This window comes from Mesoplodon mirus, assembly GCF_964341445.2.
Source record: "Mesoplodon mirus genome assembly, chromosome: 8".
In the NCBI taxonomy this organism is placed as follows: Eukaryota; Metazoa; Chordata; class Mammalia; order Artiodactyla; family Ziphiidae; genus Mesoplodon; species Mesoplodon mirus.
Window position 1 is genome coordinate 9,526,842 of NC_138984.1, and position 16,919 is coordinate 9,543,760.

The window sequence follows — 16,919 nt, forward strand, 5'->3', positions numbered from 1 at the left end:
TTTTAAGAAGCAGTAAGTCCTTTCTGTTTAAGCTTCTTAAATATTGATCTGTACATATAATAGTTGCCTACTGATTGTTTGTAAAACTTTAAATTCATAGTAAAAACGTAAGGATGTGGCTTAAATTGCTTCATACAAGTCTAAATTTTAATTTAGAATGTTGTAGTCCCTAAAAAATAACTAGTATTCCGTTTGAATCCAAGCAGCTTTAAGACTAGTATTCCTTTTCTTCCGGGTTTCTTATTTTTATTCTCCTAGATGTCTTAGCCCAGCAAAAATTAGGCTCCCCGCCCCACCCCAAGTATGTACCCATTTCCAGTGCCAGAAGGCGGCTGACACTCCACGGCTTGATTGTGGCTAACGGGTTTAAATAGTAGCTTGTTATAAGCATTTCTTACTAACACTAAGAACAGATACAAAAATATTATAAGTCATCATTATGAACGTATGGGTCTGAGTCCCTTGAATCTGGATGATATGCGTAGCTTTAGGCGTAGGCGTGTTCTTACTTTTGAACAGAGTTCTTTCATGTATTACTGTTAGTATCAGAAGAGGTGCCAGTTTCCTTTAATGCCTATGGTTGATTGTATATCCTCATTTACCAGGAAGGTTCTGGTTTGCCCACTGCTGTCCACGTTCTATGCCTTTTGTCTCAGCTTTCTGTCCAGCTTAACATCTTTACCGACTTATCTTTCCTGGTTTTGTATGATAGATTACATGGCGAACTTACGGCATCTCTTCTGGTGGTGCCTTTTTCCCAGAATAGTTTTTCTGAAGGGTTAAATGGTAGATTTTTGGAAACATACAGTGCCTTGCACATGCAACTCACTGAAGCTCTGTAGGACACACAGCCTATGCTTCCCAGTGTTTTAATGTTTATTCCAAGTCTGAATATGGAAGTGGAGCAATTCCCGTATGGATGACACTTTGAGAGGGAGCTGCTGAGTGTGTTGTTCAAGTGGACTCATTATGGTAATTACAATGGCTAACATTTACAGAGTGTACACTCCATTGCAGACACATTATTAAGCACTTTACATATATTCTCATTTAATATTCAGAACAACCTGCTGAGGTGTGAGGTGCTGTTATCCTCATTTTATAAATGAGAAAAACTGAGATGCATGATGGTTAAGCTTGCCAGGGCTACAGACTAGGATGTGTGACTCTCAAATTCAGGTCTTAGAGAAAAGAAGTGCACAGTTATAGCAGCTGTGGTGTTCTGCTTCCGTGGTTACTCGAGTTTGTTTAATTCATAGGGGTGTAATCGGAGGCCAGAATGAGGGGGTGGTGGGTAAAATTCTGTTTCCTGGTATATTTGCCGAAGAGGATAAAGCTTCAAGGGACTAGGTTCATGCGATTGCCCTCCGAAAGGCTCACCTGTGTTTCATTGTCATCCGTATTTCAAATCCCATTGTGATCTGGGTGCTTTCTGAGTTTCTGTAAAAGATACATGTGCACGTTCACTGGTATTAGAGCAGCACTAACTTTATTACCTTTTGGAGGCTGGATCCCTTGTACGTACTACAGGGGTTCCTCTGCCAGCTCACTAAAGTGCTTCTGGGGAAAGAGGCAAATTACTTATTACTAGCTTTATATTAAGTTCTTCAGTGTAATGTGCTTTCGTTTCTCAGTATGTAAAACTGGAATTTAAAGAAAAATAAAACCCTCTAAGTTCGCGTAGAGTACAAACTGATGGTGGTAACTTAGAGCATCTTATGGCAAGTGTCCATTCTCAGACAGTTCTTACACAGTTGGTATAAGACTCACTTCATTTGAAACATTTATTTTGAAATAATGTTTTTACTAATTTAAAGAGATTAATCTCTTCAGTCTTACGTATATATTCATCTTTCAGTGTTTCTTTATTTTTAGAGATCATTTCTTCCTGACTTATTTCAGTGGCCTCGTTGATATAAGTGTATTTCTTTTTTCACATGTAGATATTAAAGCATTGCTTCATCTTTGGAATACTTGCTTATATCACCCTGACTTTGCCAGTGTTGTTGACATTTAGGAAAGTTTGTTGATAATGGTGTCCCTTTGGGTCACTCTGAAGTTTACTGTGATGTGGAGTGCAACCCCTCTAGCTCTTCATAGAAGAAATGTCAGCTCTTGAAGTTGATAGTTAAGTGTTCCCCACATTGTCCCAAGAACTGAAGGGTTTAGTTTTAAAAGACTTCATTAGAACTGAGCACCCCTTTATAGTGCTGATAAAGTCTTGTTGACAAAGTCTTGCAAATCTTAGCGATACTAAGGTGGGGAATCAGGCAGTCTTCTTTATACCTGGAAATCAATCAACATAAGGAAAAATGTTCTGACACACCTACATTTTGCATTGGGAGTCTTAATTTCACAAGAAATGAACAGGGTCAGATTGTAAAAAGAAAGCAACTCAGTTTTGTAAATTTTTCTCTCCCTAATTATTTTCGGTTAGTACCACTAAAAAAATTAGATTGCTACCATATCACCTGATGCCAAGGCCCATATAAGGTGTAATTATATTCCAAACAACCATTCTTCTGGCCTAGCTCAAAAGTTTTCGTGACACTAAAAATGTCTTCCCGTTGCCTCCTATACTTAGGTATTTGGTAAACTCTTAGCAGTTCCTGTCAAGTAAAAGTGAATTCTGTCAGCTTTAACTGTGTGTTGGAAACTGCCTTACATGGTGCTGTGAAGATATGCTGAGACTAGATGGGAGAGATACCAGTTTAAACAAAAAAAAAAAGATTGACACCTCTTAAAATCTGGCATTGGATTTTCTCTGTTTGATAGCCTTGCTTTTATATTAGTGTCGGGATGGATTTTGTGTGTGTTGCCCAAGGTCTGATGCCTTGATTGAAGCAACTTTCTCGCTGACTGCTATTAATGGGTTACGTTTCCTTACCTGCATGACTTTACAAACAGCCACTCACAGGCTAAGCTAGTTTGGTTTATCTAGTTTTGTAAAACTTAGAAAAAAGGGACCTACGGTAAGCAAATGCTTATTAATACTTGCCATCAAAGGGATGGCAGCTGGAAAGGATCTTTTTCCTTGGGTCCAGTAACTGATTTGTGTCAAAATAGGCCCTTGACTTGATTAAAAACCAGATTATCCCTGCTCCTCCTTGTAGTGGGTCTGTGGCTCCCTTAAGGTTGGGACCTCCCTATAATAGTCTTAACAGCTCTTTTAATTCTGTGCTTTTACAAGTTTTATGTCTTGGTTAATGTCTTTGTGGCAGGGCAATTTGAGGTATTTATTGTTCAGTATGTCAGTTCTTAGAATAATATGTTTAAGAAGTCACTTAAGGTTAAACCTTTAAAATCATAAGTTGTAGATCTGTAGACTGGTTTAAAGTAAAACTAGTAGAACCTCTGATAAGCTTTAAAAAAAAACCAGCATTACCTTAAGTGAACTTGTGATGTTTTTTTCTTAAAAAATGTGTGGTTCCAGAGTGTGCCTTTGAGGGGGGAGCAGGAAAGAAAGAAAAACCAACAATTTTGTTTGCCAAAACTTAGTATTTGCTTTCCACATTTTGTAAAAGTTTCAAAGTAAGTTTAAGAGCCACTTGACTAAGTTCAGTCATAATTGGGACCCGGTAGCAGGGCTGGTTGGCGTGGTTTCTGTATAACGCGAAGAAGCAGCGGCACTGAAATCAGGAATGAGTGCTGGAGGGTAAGTGCGAGGCGCTGGTAGCGTGCAGCTCCTACGAGTGCGGCCTGCGAAGTCAGACTGCCTGGGCTCACGTCTCATGCCTGTGGTCAGTTGTCCGACCTTGGGCAAGCACTCAAAAGACACAAAGCCTTGGTTTCCTCATGTGCATGGTAGAGCTTGTAATACTTCTCTGTATGGTTGAGAGCAAACACATGGACACGTTCTCCATACAGTCCGCATTTAATGAGTGCTACCTACAAGTAGCCTTATATATATATATATATATATATATATATGTACAGTTATTATTTCCTTTTTCTCCATCAGAAGTGTGGATTTTGCTAAACTCCATTACTCCTTAATATTAGCATTTCTACTTAGCCTGTAACTGTAAACCATGGGGTTGCCAACGTTTTCTGTGAAGGGCCAGCTAATTGATGTTTTAGGCTTTATGCAGGCTCTGTTGGAACAACTCTGTGGTTGTAGCACAAAAGCAGCCACAGGTATGTAAGTGAATGAGTTTGCTTATGTTTTAACCAAATTTTATTTGCAAAGTGGTGTGCTGGACTGGATTTGGCCTGCGGGCCACAGTTTGCTGATTCCTGTTCTAAACCATACATTTTTCTACAAGTTTTTTAAAGATCCCGGTGAAATGTTAGAATACTTAAATGAGGGGTGAAGAAAAGTATTAAGAAAACAGAGTTCGTGGCTGGTGTATTTACATCTCTTTCTTCAGAAAAACTCTTTACATTCACATGTGTGATCCATGTGCCTCTTTTAATAATGACAAAAATATTCTTCCTGCCTTGCATTCTGTCACCATCTGTCAAGTGGACAGGACTTAAGGTATTGTGGATGATGTGGTCATACACAGATGAATCGTCTATGTACAAACAATGCTTTAGGACTCAACAGACACTGAGAGGAGGGGACAGTAAAACTGCTCGTTTTATAGGAATATATTTCCATCTCCTGGTCAGATTTATAATATTGTAGAATCAGCCACTATTTACTTAGACGGAATGATCGATCAGGTTAGCATTTGGGGTAGTAGAATCCTTCTGAATCTGAACTCTTCACTCTGCGTTTGTTTTGACATGTTAGTTGCCCTCTCTTTTGTACTTCAGTGTTTTGCAGTCTTCTGTCAGTTGTAATGTGTATCTTCAATGTTTTGTCCTGGAAATAAGAGAGCGTAATCTTTGCGCAGTCTTGAAATGAAAGAGAACACAGCAAACGATCATATGCAGACGACAGTCCAGGAATAAAGCAGACTGAAGAAGGCACACATCTACATGGAACATTTTCCCCAAATGTCAGTTTTGCTTTTTGTTTGTGACTAATTGCCCATCTATTAAATATCACAATGGTTTTTTAGCAGTGTTATCTTTATGGACTTTTGGTAGAGGAGTTCAGGATAAGACTCAATTCAGGGACAGTTTCAAAGACAGGAGGAAACTGTGAAAACCATGTATGAGTGAAATGCAAAGCTTGTATATTATGCTTGTTTCTAATGTAGTTGAGCCATCTTTTTTCCATAAAAGCTACATGATGAAGTCTAGAATAACAGCTGGTGTGCAATGGGCAGGCACATTTGCCTTTATTCATTGTTGTCTGTAAAACTCTGCTTTTTCTTTTTTAAGATAAACCAGACATAATGAATTTAAATGTTCCTCTCCTAACCCTCACCTTTCCCCCCCCTCTTCGAAGCCTCTAGTTCTGTTGCAGGGGCTGTGGGCATGACCACTTCTGGGGAGAGTGAATCGGATGATTCCGAGATGGGACGATTGCAAGGTAAAGAGAGTTACTGAGCTTACGAGAAACTCTTGTCATGGGCTGCCTGTTACTACCGTTCTTTGTTGAAGTTAATTCGGATGAGCTCATAAAAGTATAATGTAGCAGTGCCCATACCTCCAAAAAAAGCTTTGTATGTGGTAGTGATTTGATGATTTGGAATTGGAAGATCATCCGTTTGGCTCTTCATCTTTACTGTTTAACTAGATAAAAATCTTATATAGTATATTTATTTTTTATGTTAAAAATTTTTTTTTCATTACGGTTGCATGTATAGCTAGTAATGCATTAAGGAAGATATTGAACAAGGGGTAGCTTAATATATTGTGCTCTGGTACCTAATAACATATTGCATCTAGTAGGATGCTTCTTTGCTGTGATCTTTTGTGTTCTTGATCAACTGTTTGAAAATGAATGTAGATTGTATACATAAACTCGAGGTATTATAATGTAAGTGCGTTTAAAAAGTAGCTTTATATTATGTATACATTATTTACAAGTACATGGATATGTATTTTTATTATCTTCAGACAGCTGATTTATAGAATAGATCCCCAATGTGAGGCTTACAAGAAACATTAATGAATCAGTTTCAGATTGCTTTTAAGTTCCTGAAGGAACTTACAGCAATCACTTTTTGACTAGAACACAGTTTTTCTCACTTTTGGGAACTGGTAAAAATGATTTTTTTCCTATGTTTTTAGAGGATCTTATGATCAGTATCTGACTGGGAAATAGTAGAGTGAAATAGCTAAGGTGCTTAACATAACTTCTTCAAAATAAATGTTTACTTTGGTTTTTTCTTGGACCATTTACATAGTCCCTGCTGGCATGGATATTTAATATCTCCATAAAACCTTAAGATGCCCTGGAGTAGACACATGGGTGTTGTAACTTATATTAATTACATTAGTATATACAAGTGGTCTTGAAAAGTTTAATGTAACTTAAAGTTCAAAATGGAAAGTAATTGTTTAAATCAATTATGTGATGAATCAGTTGTTCGGAACTTCTAGATAAGATCAGTTGTATTAACACTTCGACTACTCCTCCTGCCCTTCTTTTTTCCTTAGCTCTGTTAGAGGCCAGGGGTCTTCCTCCGCACCTGTTTGGTCCTCTTGGTCCTCGGATGTCACAACTTTTCCATAGAACAATTGGAAGCGGAGCTAGTAAGTGAATACTTTTAAATTTGTCCTCCCCTCAAAACTCTTAGTAATTAGTTGAGTGCTGTTTTTACTGTTTACCTATTCATGTAACAGAGTTTTCACATAAGGAAGTTTTCATGAACTTTAACCTGTTTTAAAAAACAGAGCTTCTGCACGTTCTTGCCTTAAATAATAGCAACTCTTCAAGATTTTCTCCTTTTATTTTTGATTACTGAATTGGAACCATTAGAAAACCATCCAAAGTTTACAACAAGATTGACCCTTCATTTTGTTTTTTTTGGAACTATAGAAAGAGTACAGGATCTCAGGTGATTATATTATTACAGCATCTGATTGCATGCTTTGCACAGATTTGTGTCTTGAGTTTTTTATGGTATAATAAAATTTAACCCATTAGGCAGTTGATTATAAAATGAGCCTGAGAGGAAAGATTTCTCAGCAGAATTACCAGTAACTAGACTCATTTAATCAAATTAATATAACCCAGAGATCTTATCATATATGGTAGATATGAGAGTGATTGTTTAAGTCTCAGTTTGTAACTAAGAATATGATTTTGCATAATCACAAATTCAGTTAAATTCTGTCTGGTATAGAATATTACCTTTAGCTTCCTTAAGCAATAAAATTTACATTTAAGCATTTTTAAAAATTGAAGTATAGTTGATTTACAATGTGTTAATTTCTGCTGTACAGCAAAGTGACTCAGTTTTATATATATACACACACACACATTCTTTTTTATTTCATCGATAATATTTCCATAGAATCAGTAGACTATTTGCAGACTTCAGTCTTGATTAATTTCTAAATTTCTGAAGTGTTACTGAAGGTTGTTAACTCTGACCTTACAAATAAATTTGTACTTGTATAATTTTCCATCAAATATTCTAAGTTCAAAAGAAATGCAATGTGTATACATGTACTCATATTATGTGTACTTGTACTTGAGGATTTTAAGAAGCAGCTGGTATTTTCTTTTTAATTTTTGAATTTGATTTTGTTTTTTTATACAGCAGGTTCTTATTAGTTATCCATTCTATACATATTAGTATATACACGTCAATCCCAATCTCCCAATCCATCCCACCCCCACCCCCCCGCCACTTCCCCACCTTGGTGTCCATACGTTTGTTCTCTACATCTGTATCTCTATTTCTGCCCTGCAAACCGGTTCATCTGTACCTGTACCATTTTTCTAGGTTCCATATATATGCGTTAATACACGATATTTGTTTTTCTCTTTCTGACTTACTTCACTCTGTATGACAGTCTCTAGATCCATTCACGTCTCTACAAATGACCCAATTTCGTTCCTTTTTATGGCTGAGTAATATTCCATTGTATATATGTACCACATCTTCTTTATCCATTTGTCTGTCGATGGGCATTTAGGTTGCTTCCATGACCTGGCTATTGTAAATAGTGCTGCAGTGAACATTGGGGTGCATGTGTTTCTTTGAATTATGGTTTTCTCTGGGTATATGCCCAGTAGTGGGATCACTGGGTCATATGGTAATTCTATCTTTCGTTTTTGTTTTTGTTTTTGTTGTGGTACGCGGGCCTCTCACTGTTGTGGCCTCTCCCGCTGCGGAGCACAGGCTCTGGACGTGCAGGCTCAGCGGCCATGGCTCACGGGCCCAGCCGCTCCGCGGCATGTGGGATCTTCCTGGACCGGGGCACGAACCCTTGTCCCCTGCATTGGCAGGCGGACTCTCAACCACTGTGCCACCAGGGAAGCCCTATTTTTCGTTTTTTAAGGAACCTCCATACTGTTCTCCATAGTGGCTGTATCAATTTACATTCCCACCAACAGTGCAAGAGGGTTCCCTTTTCTCCACACCCTCTCCAGCATTTGTTGTTTGTAGATTTTCTGATGATGCCCATTCTGACTGTGTGAGGTGATACCTCATTGTAGTTTTGATTTGCATTTCTCTAATAATTAACGATGTTGAGCAGCTTTTCATGTGCTTCTTGGCCATCTGTATGTCTTCTTTGGAGAACTGTCTATTTAGGTCTTCTGCCCATTTTTGGATTGGGTTGTTTGTTTTTTTTAATATTGAGCTGCATGAGCTGTTTATATTTTTGGAGATTAATCCTTTGTCCGTTGATTCGTTTGCAAATATTTTCTCCCATTCTGAGGCAGCTGGTATTTTTGTTTTTGTTTTGTTTTGCTTTGCTTTTGCTGCCCTGATACTCATCTCTCAAATAACATAGCCTCCTGCAAAGTTCTCGAGAACCCTTGAGCATGGATTTTTATTCAGTGTTGTTTATTAGGCACTGGGGTTGTACAGAGTCATGAATAGGATAATAAGCAGAGTTGTTTCCCACGTGGAAGCTTCCCTGTTAGAGAGTGACCCTGGAAATAATTAACAAGACAATTACTGTAAGTAAGATTTCAGGTCGTGTCAATGCAGTGAAGGAAAACAAAGCAGAGTTAGGAAGGCGTTTGTTGGTGTGATGATAGGCTGGTTAAAGAAACCTTTTCTGAGGTGATTTTGTGGAGAACAAAATAGAGTGAGAAAACCAGCTCTGCAGGGATCGGAGGGAAAGAGGAAGTGCAGGGCCGCAGGTGGAAATGAGTTTGTCGTGCTCATAAGACAGCAGGAGGGGCCTATGGACAGTGACAGGAGAGTGTGGTAGAAGGTGAACTCTGAGAGCTGTAGGTGCTTGCCAGGTCATGTTGGACCTTTGCAGGCCAGCAGCAAGTGTGGGATTTAAACTAAGGGTAATCAGGATTTATCTGTATTATGAAGAAGATCAAACATACACAAAAGTTGAGAGTATTAGTGTAGTATAATAACAACCATGAACCCATCAATAATTATCGATCCACGTGACCTGACCATTGTTTCATTTATATCCTCAGTTGTTCTCCCCACTCCCAAGTTCATTTTTTTATCTTTTTCCATTTGCATCTATTTAAATTTGTATCTGTAAAAATAAGGACATAACTACAGTGCTGTCTAAAAAAGTTTATATTAAGAAAATCCTTACTAAGTATCCAGAATTCAAATGTTCCAGTCCTCACATAAACACATTTTAAAAACTTTGATTTAACTGATGGCAAAGTATAGATCATATATTTTTTTAACACAAAATGTACAAAATGTATTATTACTAACTCTATTTTTGTCATACACTGGCAACCTCTTTAACATCGAGAAAGACTAGGTGTTGTAAGTTAGGACTCATTTGTCCATTATATACACTATATACACAGCAAAGTGAAACAAAATGCAGGAACATAAAAAAGACAATGGTTAATCTTGCTTCACTATAAACACACTGGCACAGAGCTCTTTGCACTTCCTTCTCCTCCCCCCGACCTTGAACCAGTGCACAAACAAACACAGTGCATACTGCGTACTGTCCAAAAAGGTGGTTTGGCCACCCCTCCCCCGCCAAAACAACAAATACGAATTTTAACAAAAAGATATTTACAAAATGTCTTTTTACTACCTCTACTTTGAACATATATCAGGCACTTTAGAACATCTAGAAAGACTAGATATTTCAAAAAAGTACTTATTGTCAACTACATACACAGTAGTAAGGAGTAAAATGCACACACAAAACAATAGTTCTAATATGCAAATGTCTTCTAACTGTGACCAGTCTGGCACAGAACCTTCTTTTCTTCCTCCTCAACGTCTTCCATTCCATGTCCTCTAACCCACTGAACAAACGTGGACCTCTGTGGCTCCTGATGTCGCCTCTAGAGGTGGTCAAACAACTCCATTTCGAAAAGTCATTTCCAGAAGACATTTCTTTTCTACGGTTTTTTTAAAGAAACAAATGGGCATTTACAAGACATGTGACTTTAACTCTGTCATACGTCGGCAACCTCTTCACATCCAGAAGGCCTATATGTAGCGAAAAGTTTTCTTTCGAACGGTTGGGGGGAAAGTTGAGAGCAGCTTTTTCATATTATATACAAAGGCCTTCTATAAACGGCCAGTAAATCTTCCCAAAGGGTGGCGGGCACTTCCTATTGGCCGCATGTGGTACGTTATTCTACCATTTCTATCTTCCGACATCGAGGTCTTGGTAGAACGAAGACCAGCCGCCCAATGACCCGCTAATGTTCCACCCGTCGTCGACCGGGGTTCCGCTCACTTTCCGGGCTCGTTAAGGCCTTTGTCCGTCGTTGTCCGGACGAGGTGAGGTCTCGTCCAACTGGGGCAGAGAGGTCACCTCAGGTCCCGGATCCGCGCGGGCTTCAAGGCCTAAGGGTGGCTGAGCTGGCGTCCATATAGACCCCCCCCTTCCCAGGCCCTCGAGGCTCTAACGGCCCTCCGCGGCGTTCCAGTGGCCGCCATTCTTCTCGTCCTGCCACGCCCGATGCCCAAAGGCCCAACGTCCTGGTGGCCTGCCGGAGGCTTCGCCTAACCCCTGCAGCGTGGAGTCAAGAGACCCGGCGGTGGGCGGGATCTGGGCTCCGAGGGGCCGCCGCCATTAGGTCGCGGAGGTGGGGGTGGAGGAGCAGTTCGTTGCTGCTTCTAGGCTCGGGCCCTGCCAGTGGGCGGCTGCTGCGCGGGCTCTGGGGCTCGGCAAGACACAGCCTGAGCCTGTCCCGGGGGCCCCCCAGTTCACGTGCTGGCCGGAGGGCCTGGAGGGCCCCGGGCTAGCAGGCCGCGATCCTCTTCTCACCGCGCTCTGTGCTGGAACTCTAGATCATATTTTTAATGTGTGTGCTTTTTTATTTTTTAAGAGAAATTTGATTTCATTTATTTTTCCACTTCATTTATTTTGGGGGAGAAGGCTGGGAAGAAAAATTGTTGCAGAGCTACCCAAGAGTATTAGCATTAAACATCGGAAATCCACATTAACGCTTGACTATTGCACATGAAATGAGTATAAACGATAGACTAGAACCAGAGTAGAAAACAGTGACACCCCCCCATGCCCATGACCCAGCTTCAGCAATGCCTGCTTCATGGCCAGTCTGTCTTTACATCCACCAACATCCCTCCTCGTGTATTAATTTGAAATGAATCCCAGACATTATGTAATTTTATCTATAAACATTTCACCATGTAGCTCAAGATAATGTCCCTTAAAACACACATACACATGCATGCATACATCCACATTACTATTATTATATCTGAAAAGGAAACCAGTAAATCCTTATTGATAGATACCCATTCAGTCAGATTTCCATTGTCTCAAATGGAAAAGTTAAAAAAAAAAAAAGTAAACTTCTTGTTAAACTGATAGGTTGGATCTAGAGGCTTTTTCAGGTTCAAGTTTGGTTCTTTATTTTCTTCCTCTGGTGAGGAAAGACTATGCAAAAGTGGTAGTGTTTTCTAATATTAGGAAGCCCACAAAGTCTAGACAACAGGGATTACAAATGAAAGTATTTCACATCTCATGATCAGTCTTCATTTATTAGAAGTAAAAGAAGTAATTTAGTTGAAATATATAAAGAATATCTCTCCCTTCTATTTGGTTATCCAGGAGAATGGTTGGTATAGGAAAAATATTTCCTGCCCTTTATTTACCAGTTTTGCATCCTTCAAAGTGCTATTGTTTTTAAGTATCATTGTCAGTTGGGTTGAGATGCGTTTTAGCCATTTCATTGATTTTCATTGATGATGAAACTGTCTAGTCATCCTCTGATCTTTCTGATGTGATCTCAGTAGTTTTTGATGCCCTCTTTGCTTTCTGATGAGCCAAGTTGAAGACCCCCTACCCCCCCACCTGAAATCAGGCATTGCCTCAGAGAGCCCTGGTTTCCTTTATAGGAAATGGTATTTAGAGTCCACAGTCTGGGCTGTTGGCATATTTGCTACTGGGTTGATAATTGTTGTTAGGCACTTTTAATGGACAAAAGTAGGAAATAATTGTACTTAATCTTTTAAGATTAAAAATCATGAGTTCATACTGACACTGCCAATTCACATTCAGGGCTGCAGGGGTTTTATTTATCTTGTATCTTTCCCTCGTGCCAAGAGTTTCAGTTCCCAGTGATAACATAGTCATTTATTTGCTTTATCCTACAGTACAAAATTCCAGCCTAACACCAAAAATAGTATTACGGAGAAAGTTTTAATTTTGTAACAGTTCTTTTTTTGTTCTTGGGATATATCTCACTTTGTGGTCATTTTTTTGTATTTTAGAGTCCCTTGAAATAATTCTTTACACTCATGCCGCCAGGCTGGTTTGGCGCATTTGCTTTATTTTGCTTTTAATTTTTAGGGATTGACTTTAAAATGTAGTCTTGCTTTTATAATTTGTTATATTTACATGGTTCCTGAAGTCAAATCTACAAATTTTTAAAAGTCTTATCTTTTGCTATCCCTTTAGCCTGTTTCCTCCTCCCACACAAGTAACCTTCGTAAGTTTGTGGCCTGTCCTTTTGTTATTTACTTAAGAAAACAAAAACAAATCCGTATTATCTACTTCACACACACTGACTTTCTTAGATAAGAGTAGTAAATTTTACATACTTTGCCTTGCTTTTAACAGTATGTTTTGGTGTTCACTTTTCATAGCTGCTGTGCGTGTCAGGCACATGCGCAGAGAGAGAGAGAGAGAAAGAGAGATTCCCCATTCCTTTTGTAAAGCTGCCACAGTGCTGCGGTGTGTGGATGTACAGTTTATTTTGCCAGTCTCCTGTTGGACATTTGGGTTATTTCCAGTCTTCGTCGTGTTGTGGTGAAATACAGCTTTCCTGTTTTTACCTGTGTTATCTTCAGGATAGATTTTTAGAAGGGAGATTGCTGTGTAAAGGGTAAATGCATACAACATTTTGGCAGATGTTGTAAATCAGCCTCTTTTGGAGATTATAATGCATATCCTTGGCTTATTATATATAGCCTACCATATAGTAATACATTATCGTATCCCAAACAGTGCAACCACCTTACAGCAGTTTAACTCTTTTTCTCCTGCCATCTTTTATGCTGTTGTTTAGTTTTACTTACACACGTGCTATAAACACAATAAGACAATTGTTGTTTTAGAACATCCATATTCTTTTATTTTTGCCCACATATATACCACTTCCAGTATTCTTAATTCTTTCCTGAAGTCCCTTTCTTCTATCAGGATTGTTTCCCTTCAGCCTAAAGAACTTTTTTTATATAGTGAGTGACTGCTAGTAATGATTTCTCTCTGCTTTTGTTGGAGAAATCCTTGATTTGCCTTAATTTTTTTAACGTTTTTATTGGAGTGTAATTGCTTTACAGTGTTGCGTTAGTTTCTGCTGTATAACAGAGTGAATCAGCTATGCGTATACATATATCCCCATATCCCCTCCCTCTTGCACCTCCCTCCCACCCTCCCTATCCCACCCCTCTGGGTGGTCACAAAGCACCGAGCTGATGTCCCTGTGAGCTGATGTCCCTGTGCTATGCGGCTGCTTCCCACTAGCTAGCTGTTTTACGTTTGGTAGTGTGTGTATATGTCAGTGCGACTCTCTCACTTCCTCCCATGTCCATTCTCTACGTCTGCGTCTTTGTTTCTGTTCTGCCCCTAGGTTCTTCAGAACCATTTTTTTTTTAAAGATTCCATATATGTGTGTTATGCCTTGATTTTTAAAAGGTAATTTCCCCAGGTGTAAAATCTCATATTAGCACTTTGTAATGCTCTTCTGGTTTCCATAGTTTCTGTTTAAAAGTCTTACTGTTACCCTTTCAAGGCAGTTCTTTTCTCCCAGCTTCTTTTAAGATTTGCTTTTTCAAACCATTATTAATTTTTAATAATTTGACTATATTAGGCCTGTGTGACATTTTCTTTCATTTTTAATTTGCTTGGCTTTCACCGAGACTTTGAATCTCTGAGCTGATAACTTTCATCAGCTTTGGAAGATTGTTGACCATTATGTCTTCATATATTGTTTCACTTATCTCATTATCTCTTCAAATATTCTCCTTCCTTTTCTTCTGGGAGTATCAAGATTGTACATATTCAGACTTTGGACTTGATCTACCATGTCTCTCTAGCTCTATTTTTGTTTTTGTTTTTCCCAGGTATTTCTTTTCCCCCCAGTTTGAAAACTTTCTGTTGACTGTATTTCAAATTCACTAATTCTTTTTTCTGCTGTTTTCTTCAGTATTTGGTTAAACTCATCAATGAATTTTAAATTTCAGATACTGTGTTTTCCAGTTCTAGACAGTTCTTTGATTTTTAAAAATAGATTGAAACTCTGTTGAAATTCTTTTTTTTCTATTTATTTATTCATTCATTCGTTCATTCATTTATAGCTGCATTGGGTCTTCGTTGCTGCACGCGGGCTTTCTCTAGTTGCCGTGAGCAGGGGCTACTCTTTGTTGCAGTGCACGGGCTTCTCATTGAGGTGACTTCTCTTGTTGCGGAGCGCGGGCTCAGTAGTTGTGGCACGTGGGCTCAGTAGTTGTGGCTTGCGTTCTCTAGAACACAGGCTCAGCAGTTGTGGTGCACGGGCCTAATTGCTCCGCGGCATGTGGGATCTTCCTGGACCAGGGATTGAACCTGTGTCCCCTGCACTGGCAGGTAGATTCTTAACCTTGCACCACCAGGGAAGTCCCACTGTTGAAATTCCTTACATTCTTACGCATTTTGTCCATCCATGCTTATATTTTCCTTTTATTAATCATAGTTACAGAATATACTTACTTTATAATTTTAGGGGTGTTAGTCTGCTTCTGTTGTCTCTTTTCCCCTTTTGATTGTTAGTCACATATTCCTCTGCCTCTTCATATGTCTGGTAATTGATTATGTGAACTGAAGAGACCCCAAGGGATGTTTCCAGTGAGTGTTCCTCTTTTTCTGTGTTAAAGGGTCAGAAGCTGATCACTTTGCTCTAGTCAGGGCTTTAGCTTGTTTTGACCGAGTTATAATTTTTTTATGACTCATTTCATCTCTAGCTCATCCCTGTTTCCCTGTTGTAGCCCTACCAGGGTTTTTCTGTGTGTTTGTCTGTTTTGTTTTTTTTAATTTGGCTGCACTGTGCGGCTTGTGGGATCTTAGTTCCCCAGCCAGGGATTGAACCCAGGCCCTCGGCAGAGGAAGCTCAGAGTCCTAACCACTGGACCACCAGGGAACTCTGTCTCCCAGGGTTTTTTTTTGATTGAGAACCTTGCAAGTCTGTCTACCTAGACTTTCTATTCTTTACGCAGTTTCACGGTGTGGCAGATGTCTTGAAGGTAGGGCACTGGCTGTGTATGGGTCAGGCCTCCTCCCTCTGTGGGGACTTTGTCCTCTGAGCACCCTGAGACTGCAGGAGTTTTCATTGTGTCTTACCAAAACTTCTGACTCAACCCCCAGCCCTCTTCACAGCTTCAGAACTCAGCAAATGTCCAGTGGGGTCGATTCAATTGAACACATCAGCCTCCTGTGATTCCCTGAAAGGCTGTGGGTTCACTTTCTCTCTGTATCAGCAGTTGGCAAACTACTGCCCAAGGGCCAAATCGGCCTTCTCTTTATTTTGATATAGCCTGTGAACTAAAAGTGTTTTTAAATGGCTGAAAAAGTTTAAAAATTAATTGTTTTGTGACTTGAAAATTAAATGAAATTCAGATTTCAGTGTCTGAAAATGAAGTTTGATTGGAACATAGCCATGCTCAGGTTATGTACTGGCTGTGTGTGCTTTTGTGCCACAGTGCCAGTCGGTCGAGTAGTGGCAGCAGTGACCTTGTGATCTGCAGAACCCAAAATATTTACTCTCTGGCTCTTTATAGAAGATGTTTGCCTACCAACCCCTGATGTATGATAGTGGTTTTCAGAGTGTGGCCTGTAAATTCCAAGCTAGTTCCTGAGATCCTTACACTGAATTCATAAGGCCAAGACTGATAATAACTACTAAGGTCTTTCCTTTTCTACTTTGTTCATGTTTGAACTAAAAGTGAAAAAGCTATTGTGGGTGTAAAACTGCTGGTGCCTTAACTAGAGTCAAGGCAGTGGCACCAGACTACTGGCAGGTATTTTATTTTTCATTGTCACATGATCCTAGTAAAAAACTCCATGTTTACATAAGGATGCGCTTCCAAAACAAAGTCATTAATTTTGTCTTTACTAACGCGTCCATGTCTTTTAAATAGTCTTTGTGGCAAAGTAGGCCCGTTTTTCCATACTCGTCTCTGGTAAGCTAGTTCCTCGGCTTGGAAGGGGGAGCCAGGGGTGAGCGCGCAGCTCTCTCGTTCAGCCTGGCGCTCAGGCCGTTTGCAGCGACAGCAGCGGAACAGTGCTACTCGCCACTGTATTTTGTTGCTGTTGTTTTGGAAAATTGTGATCTTTTTCACAAGTTTTTGTTTATATTAATATGTAATGAATTAACCAGGTATTTCAAAATGTTTCTCTTTTAGTTCCAGGCACATTCTATAAATAACAGTAGATCTAAA

At 39.4% G+C, this 16,919-nt stretch overlaps 1 protein-coding gene across 17 annotated transcripts in view; it reads left to right on the top strand.

The window, feature by feature from the left end:
- Positions 1-16,919, top strand: part of TRIP12 (thyroid hormone receptor interactor 12) — a 143,141-nt gene that overhangs the window by 76,170 nt on the left and 50,052 nt on the right. For 16 of the 17 annotated variants that reach the window (XM_082631023.1, XM_082631022.1, XM_082631012.1 and 13 more), the window contains 2 exons: positions 5,342-5,425; positions 6,499-6,594. The exons of the other annotated variant lie outside the window; for it this stretch is intronic. In XM_082631023.1, the coding sequence (XP_082487149.1) occupies positions 5,342-5,425; positions 6,499-6,594 (180 nt within the window). The remainder of the gene's footprint in view (positions 1-5,341; positions 5,426-6,498; positions 6,595-16,919) is intronic. 17 annotated transcript variants of the gene reach the window in all.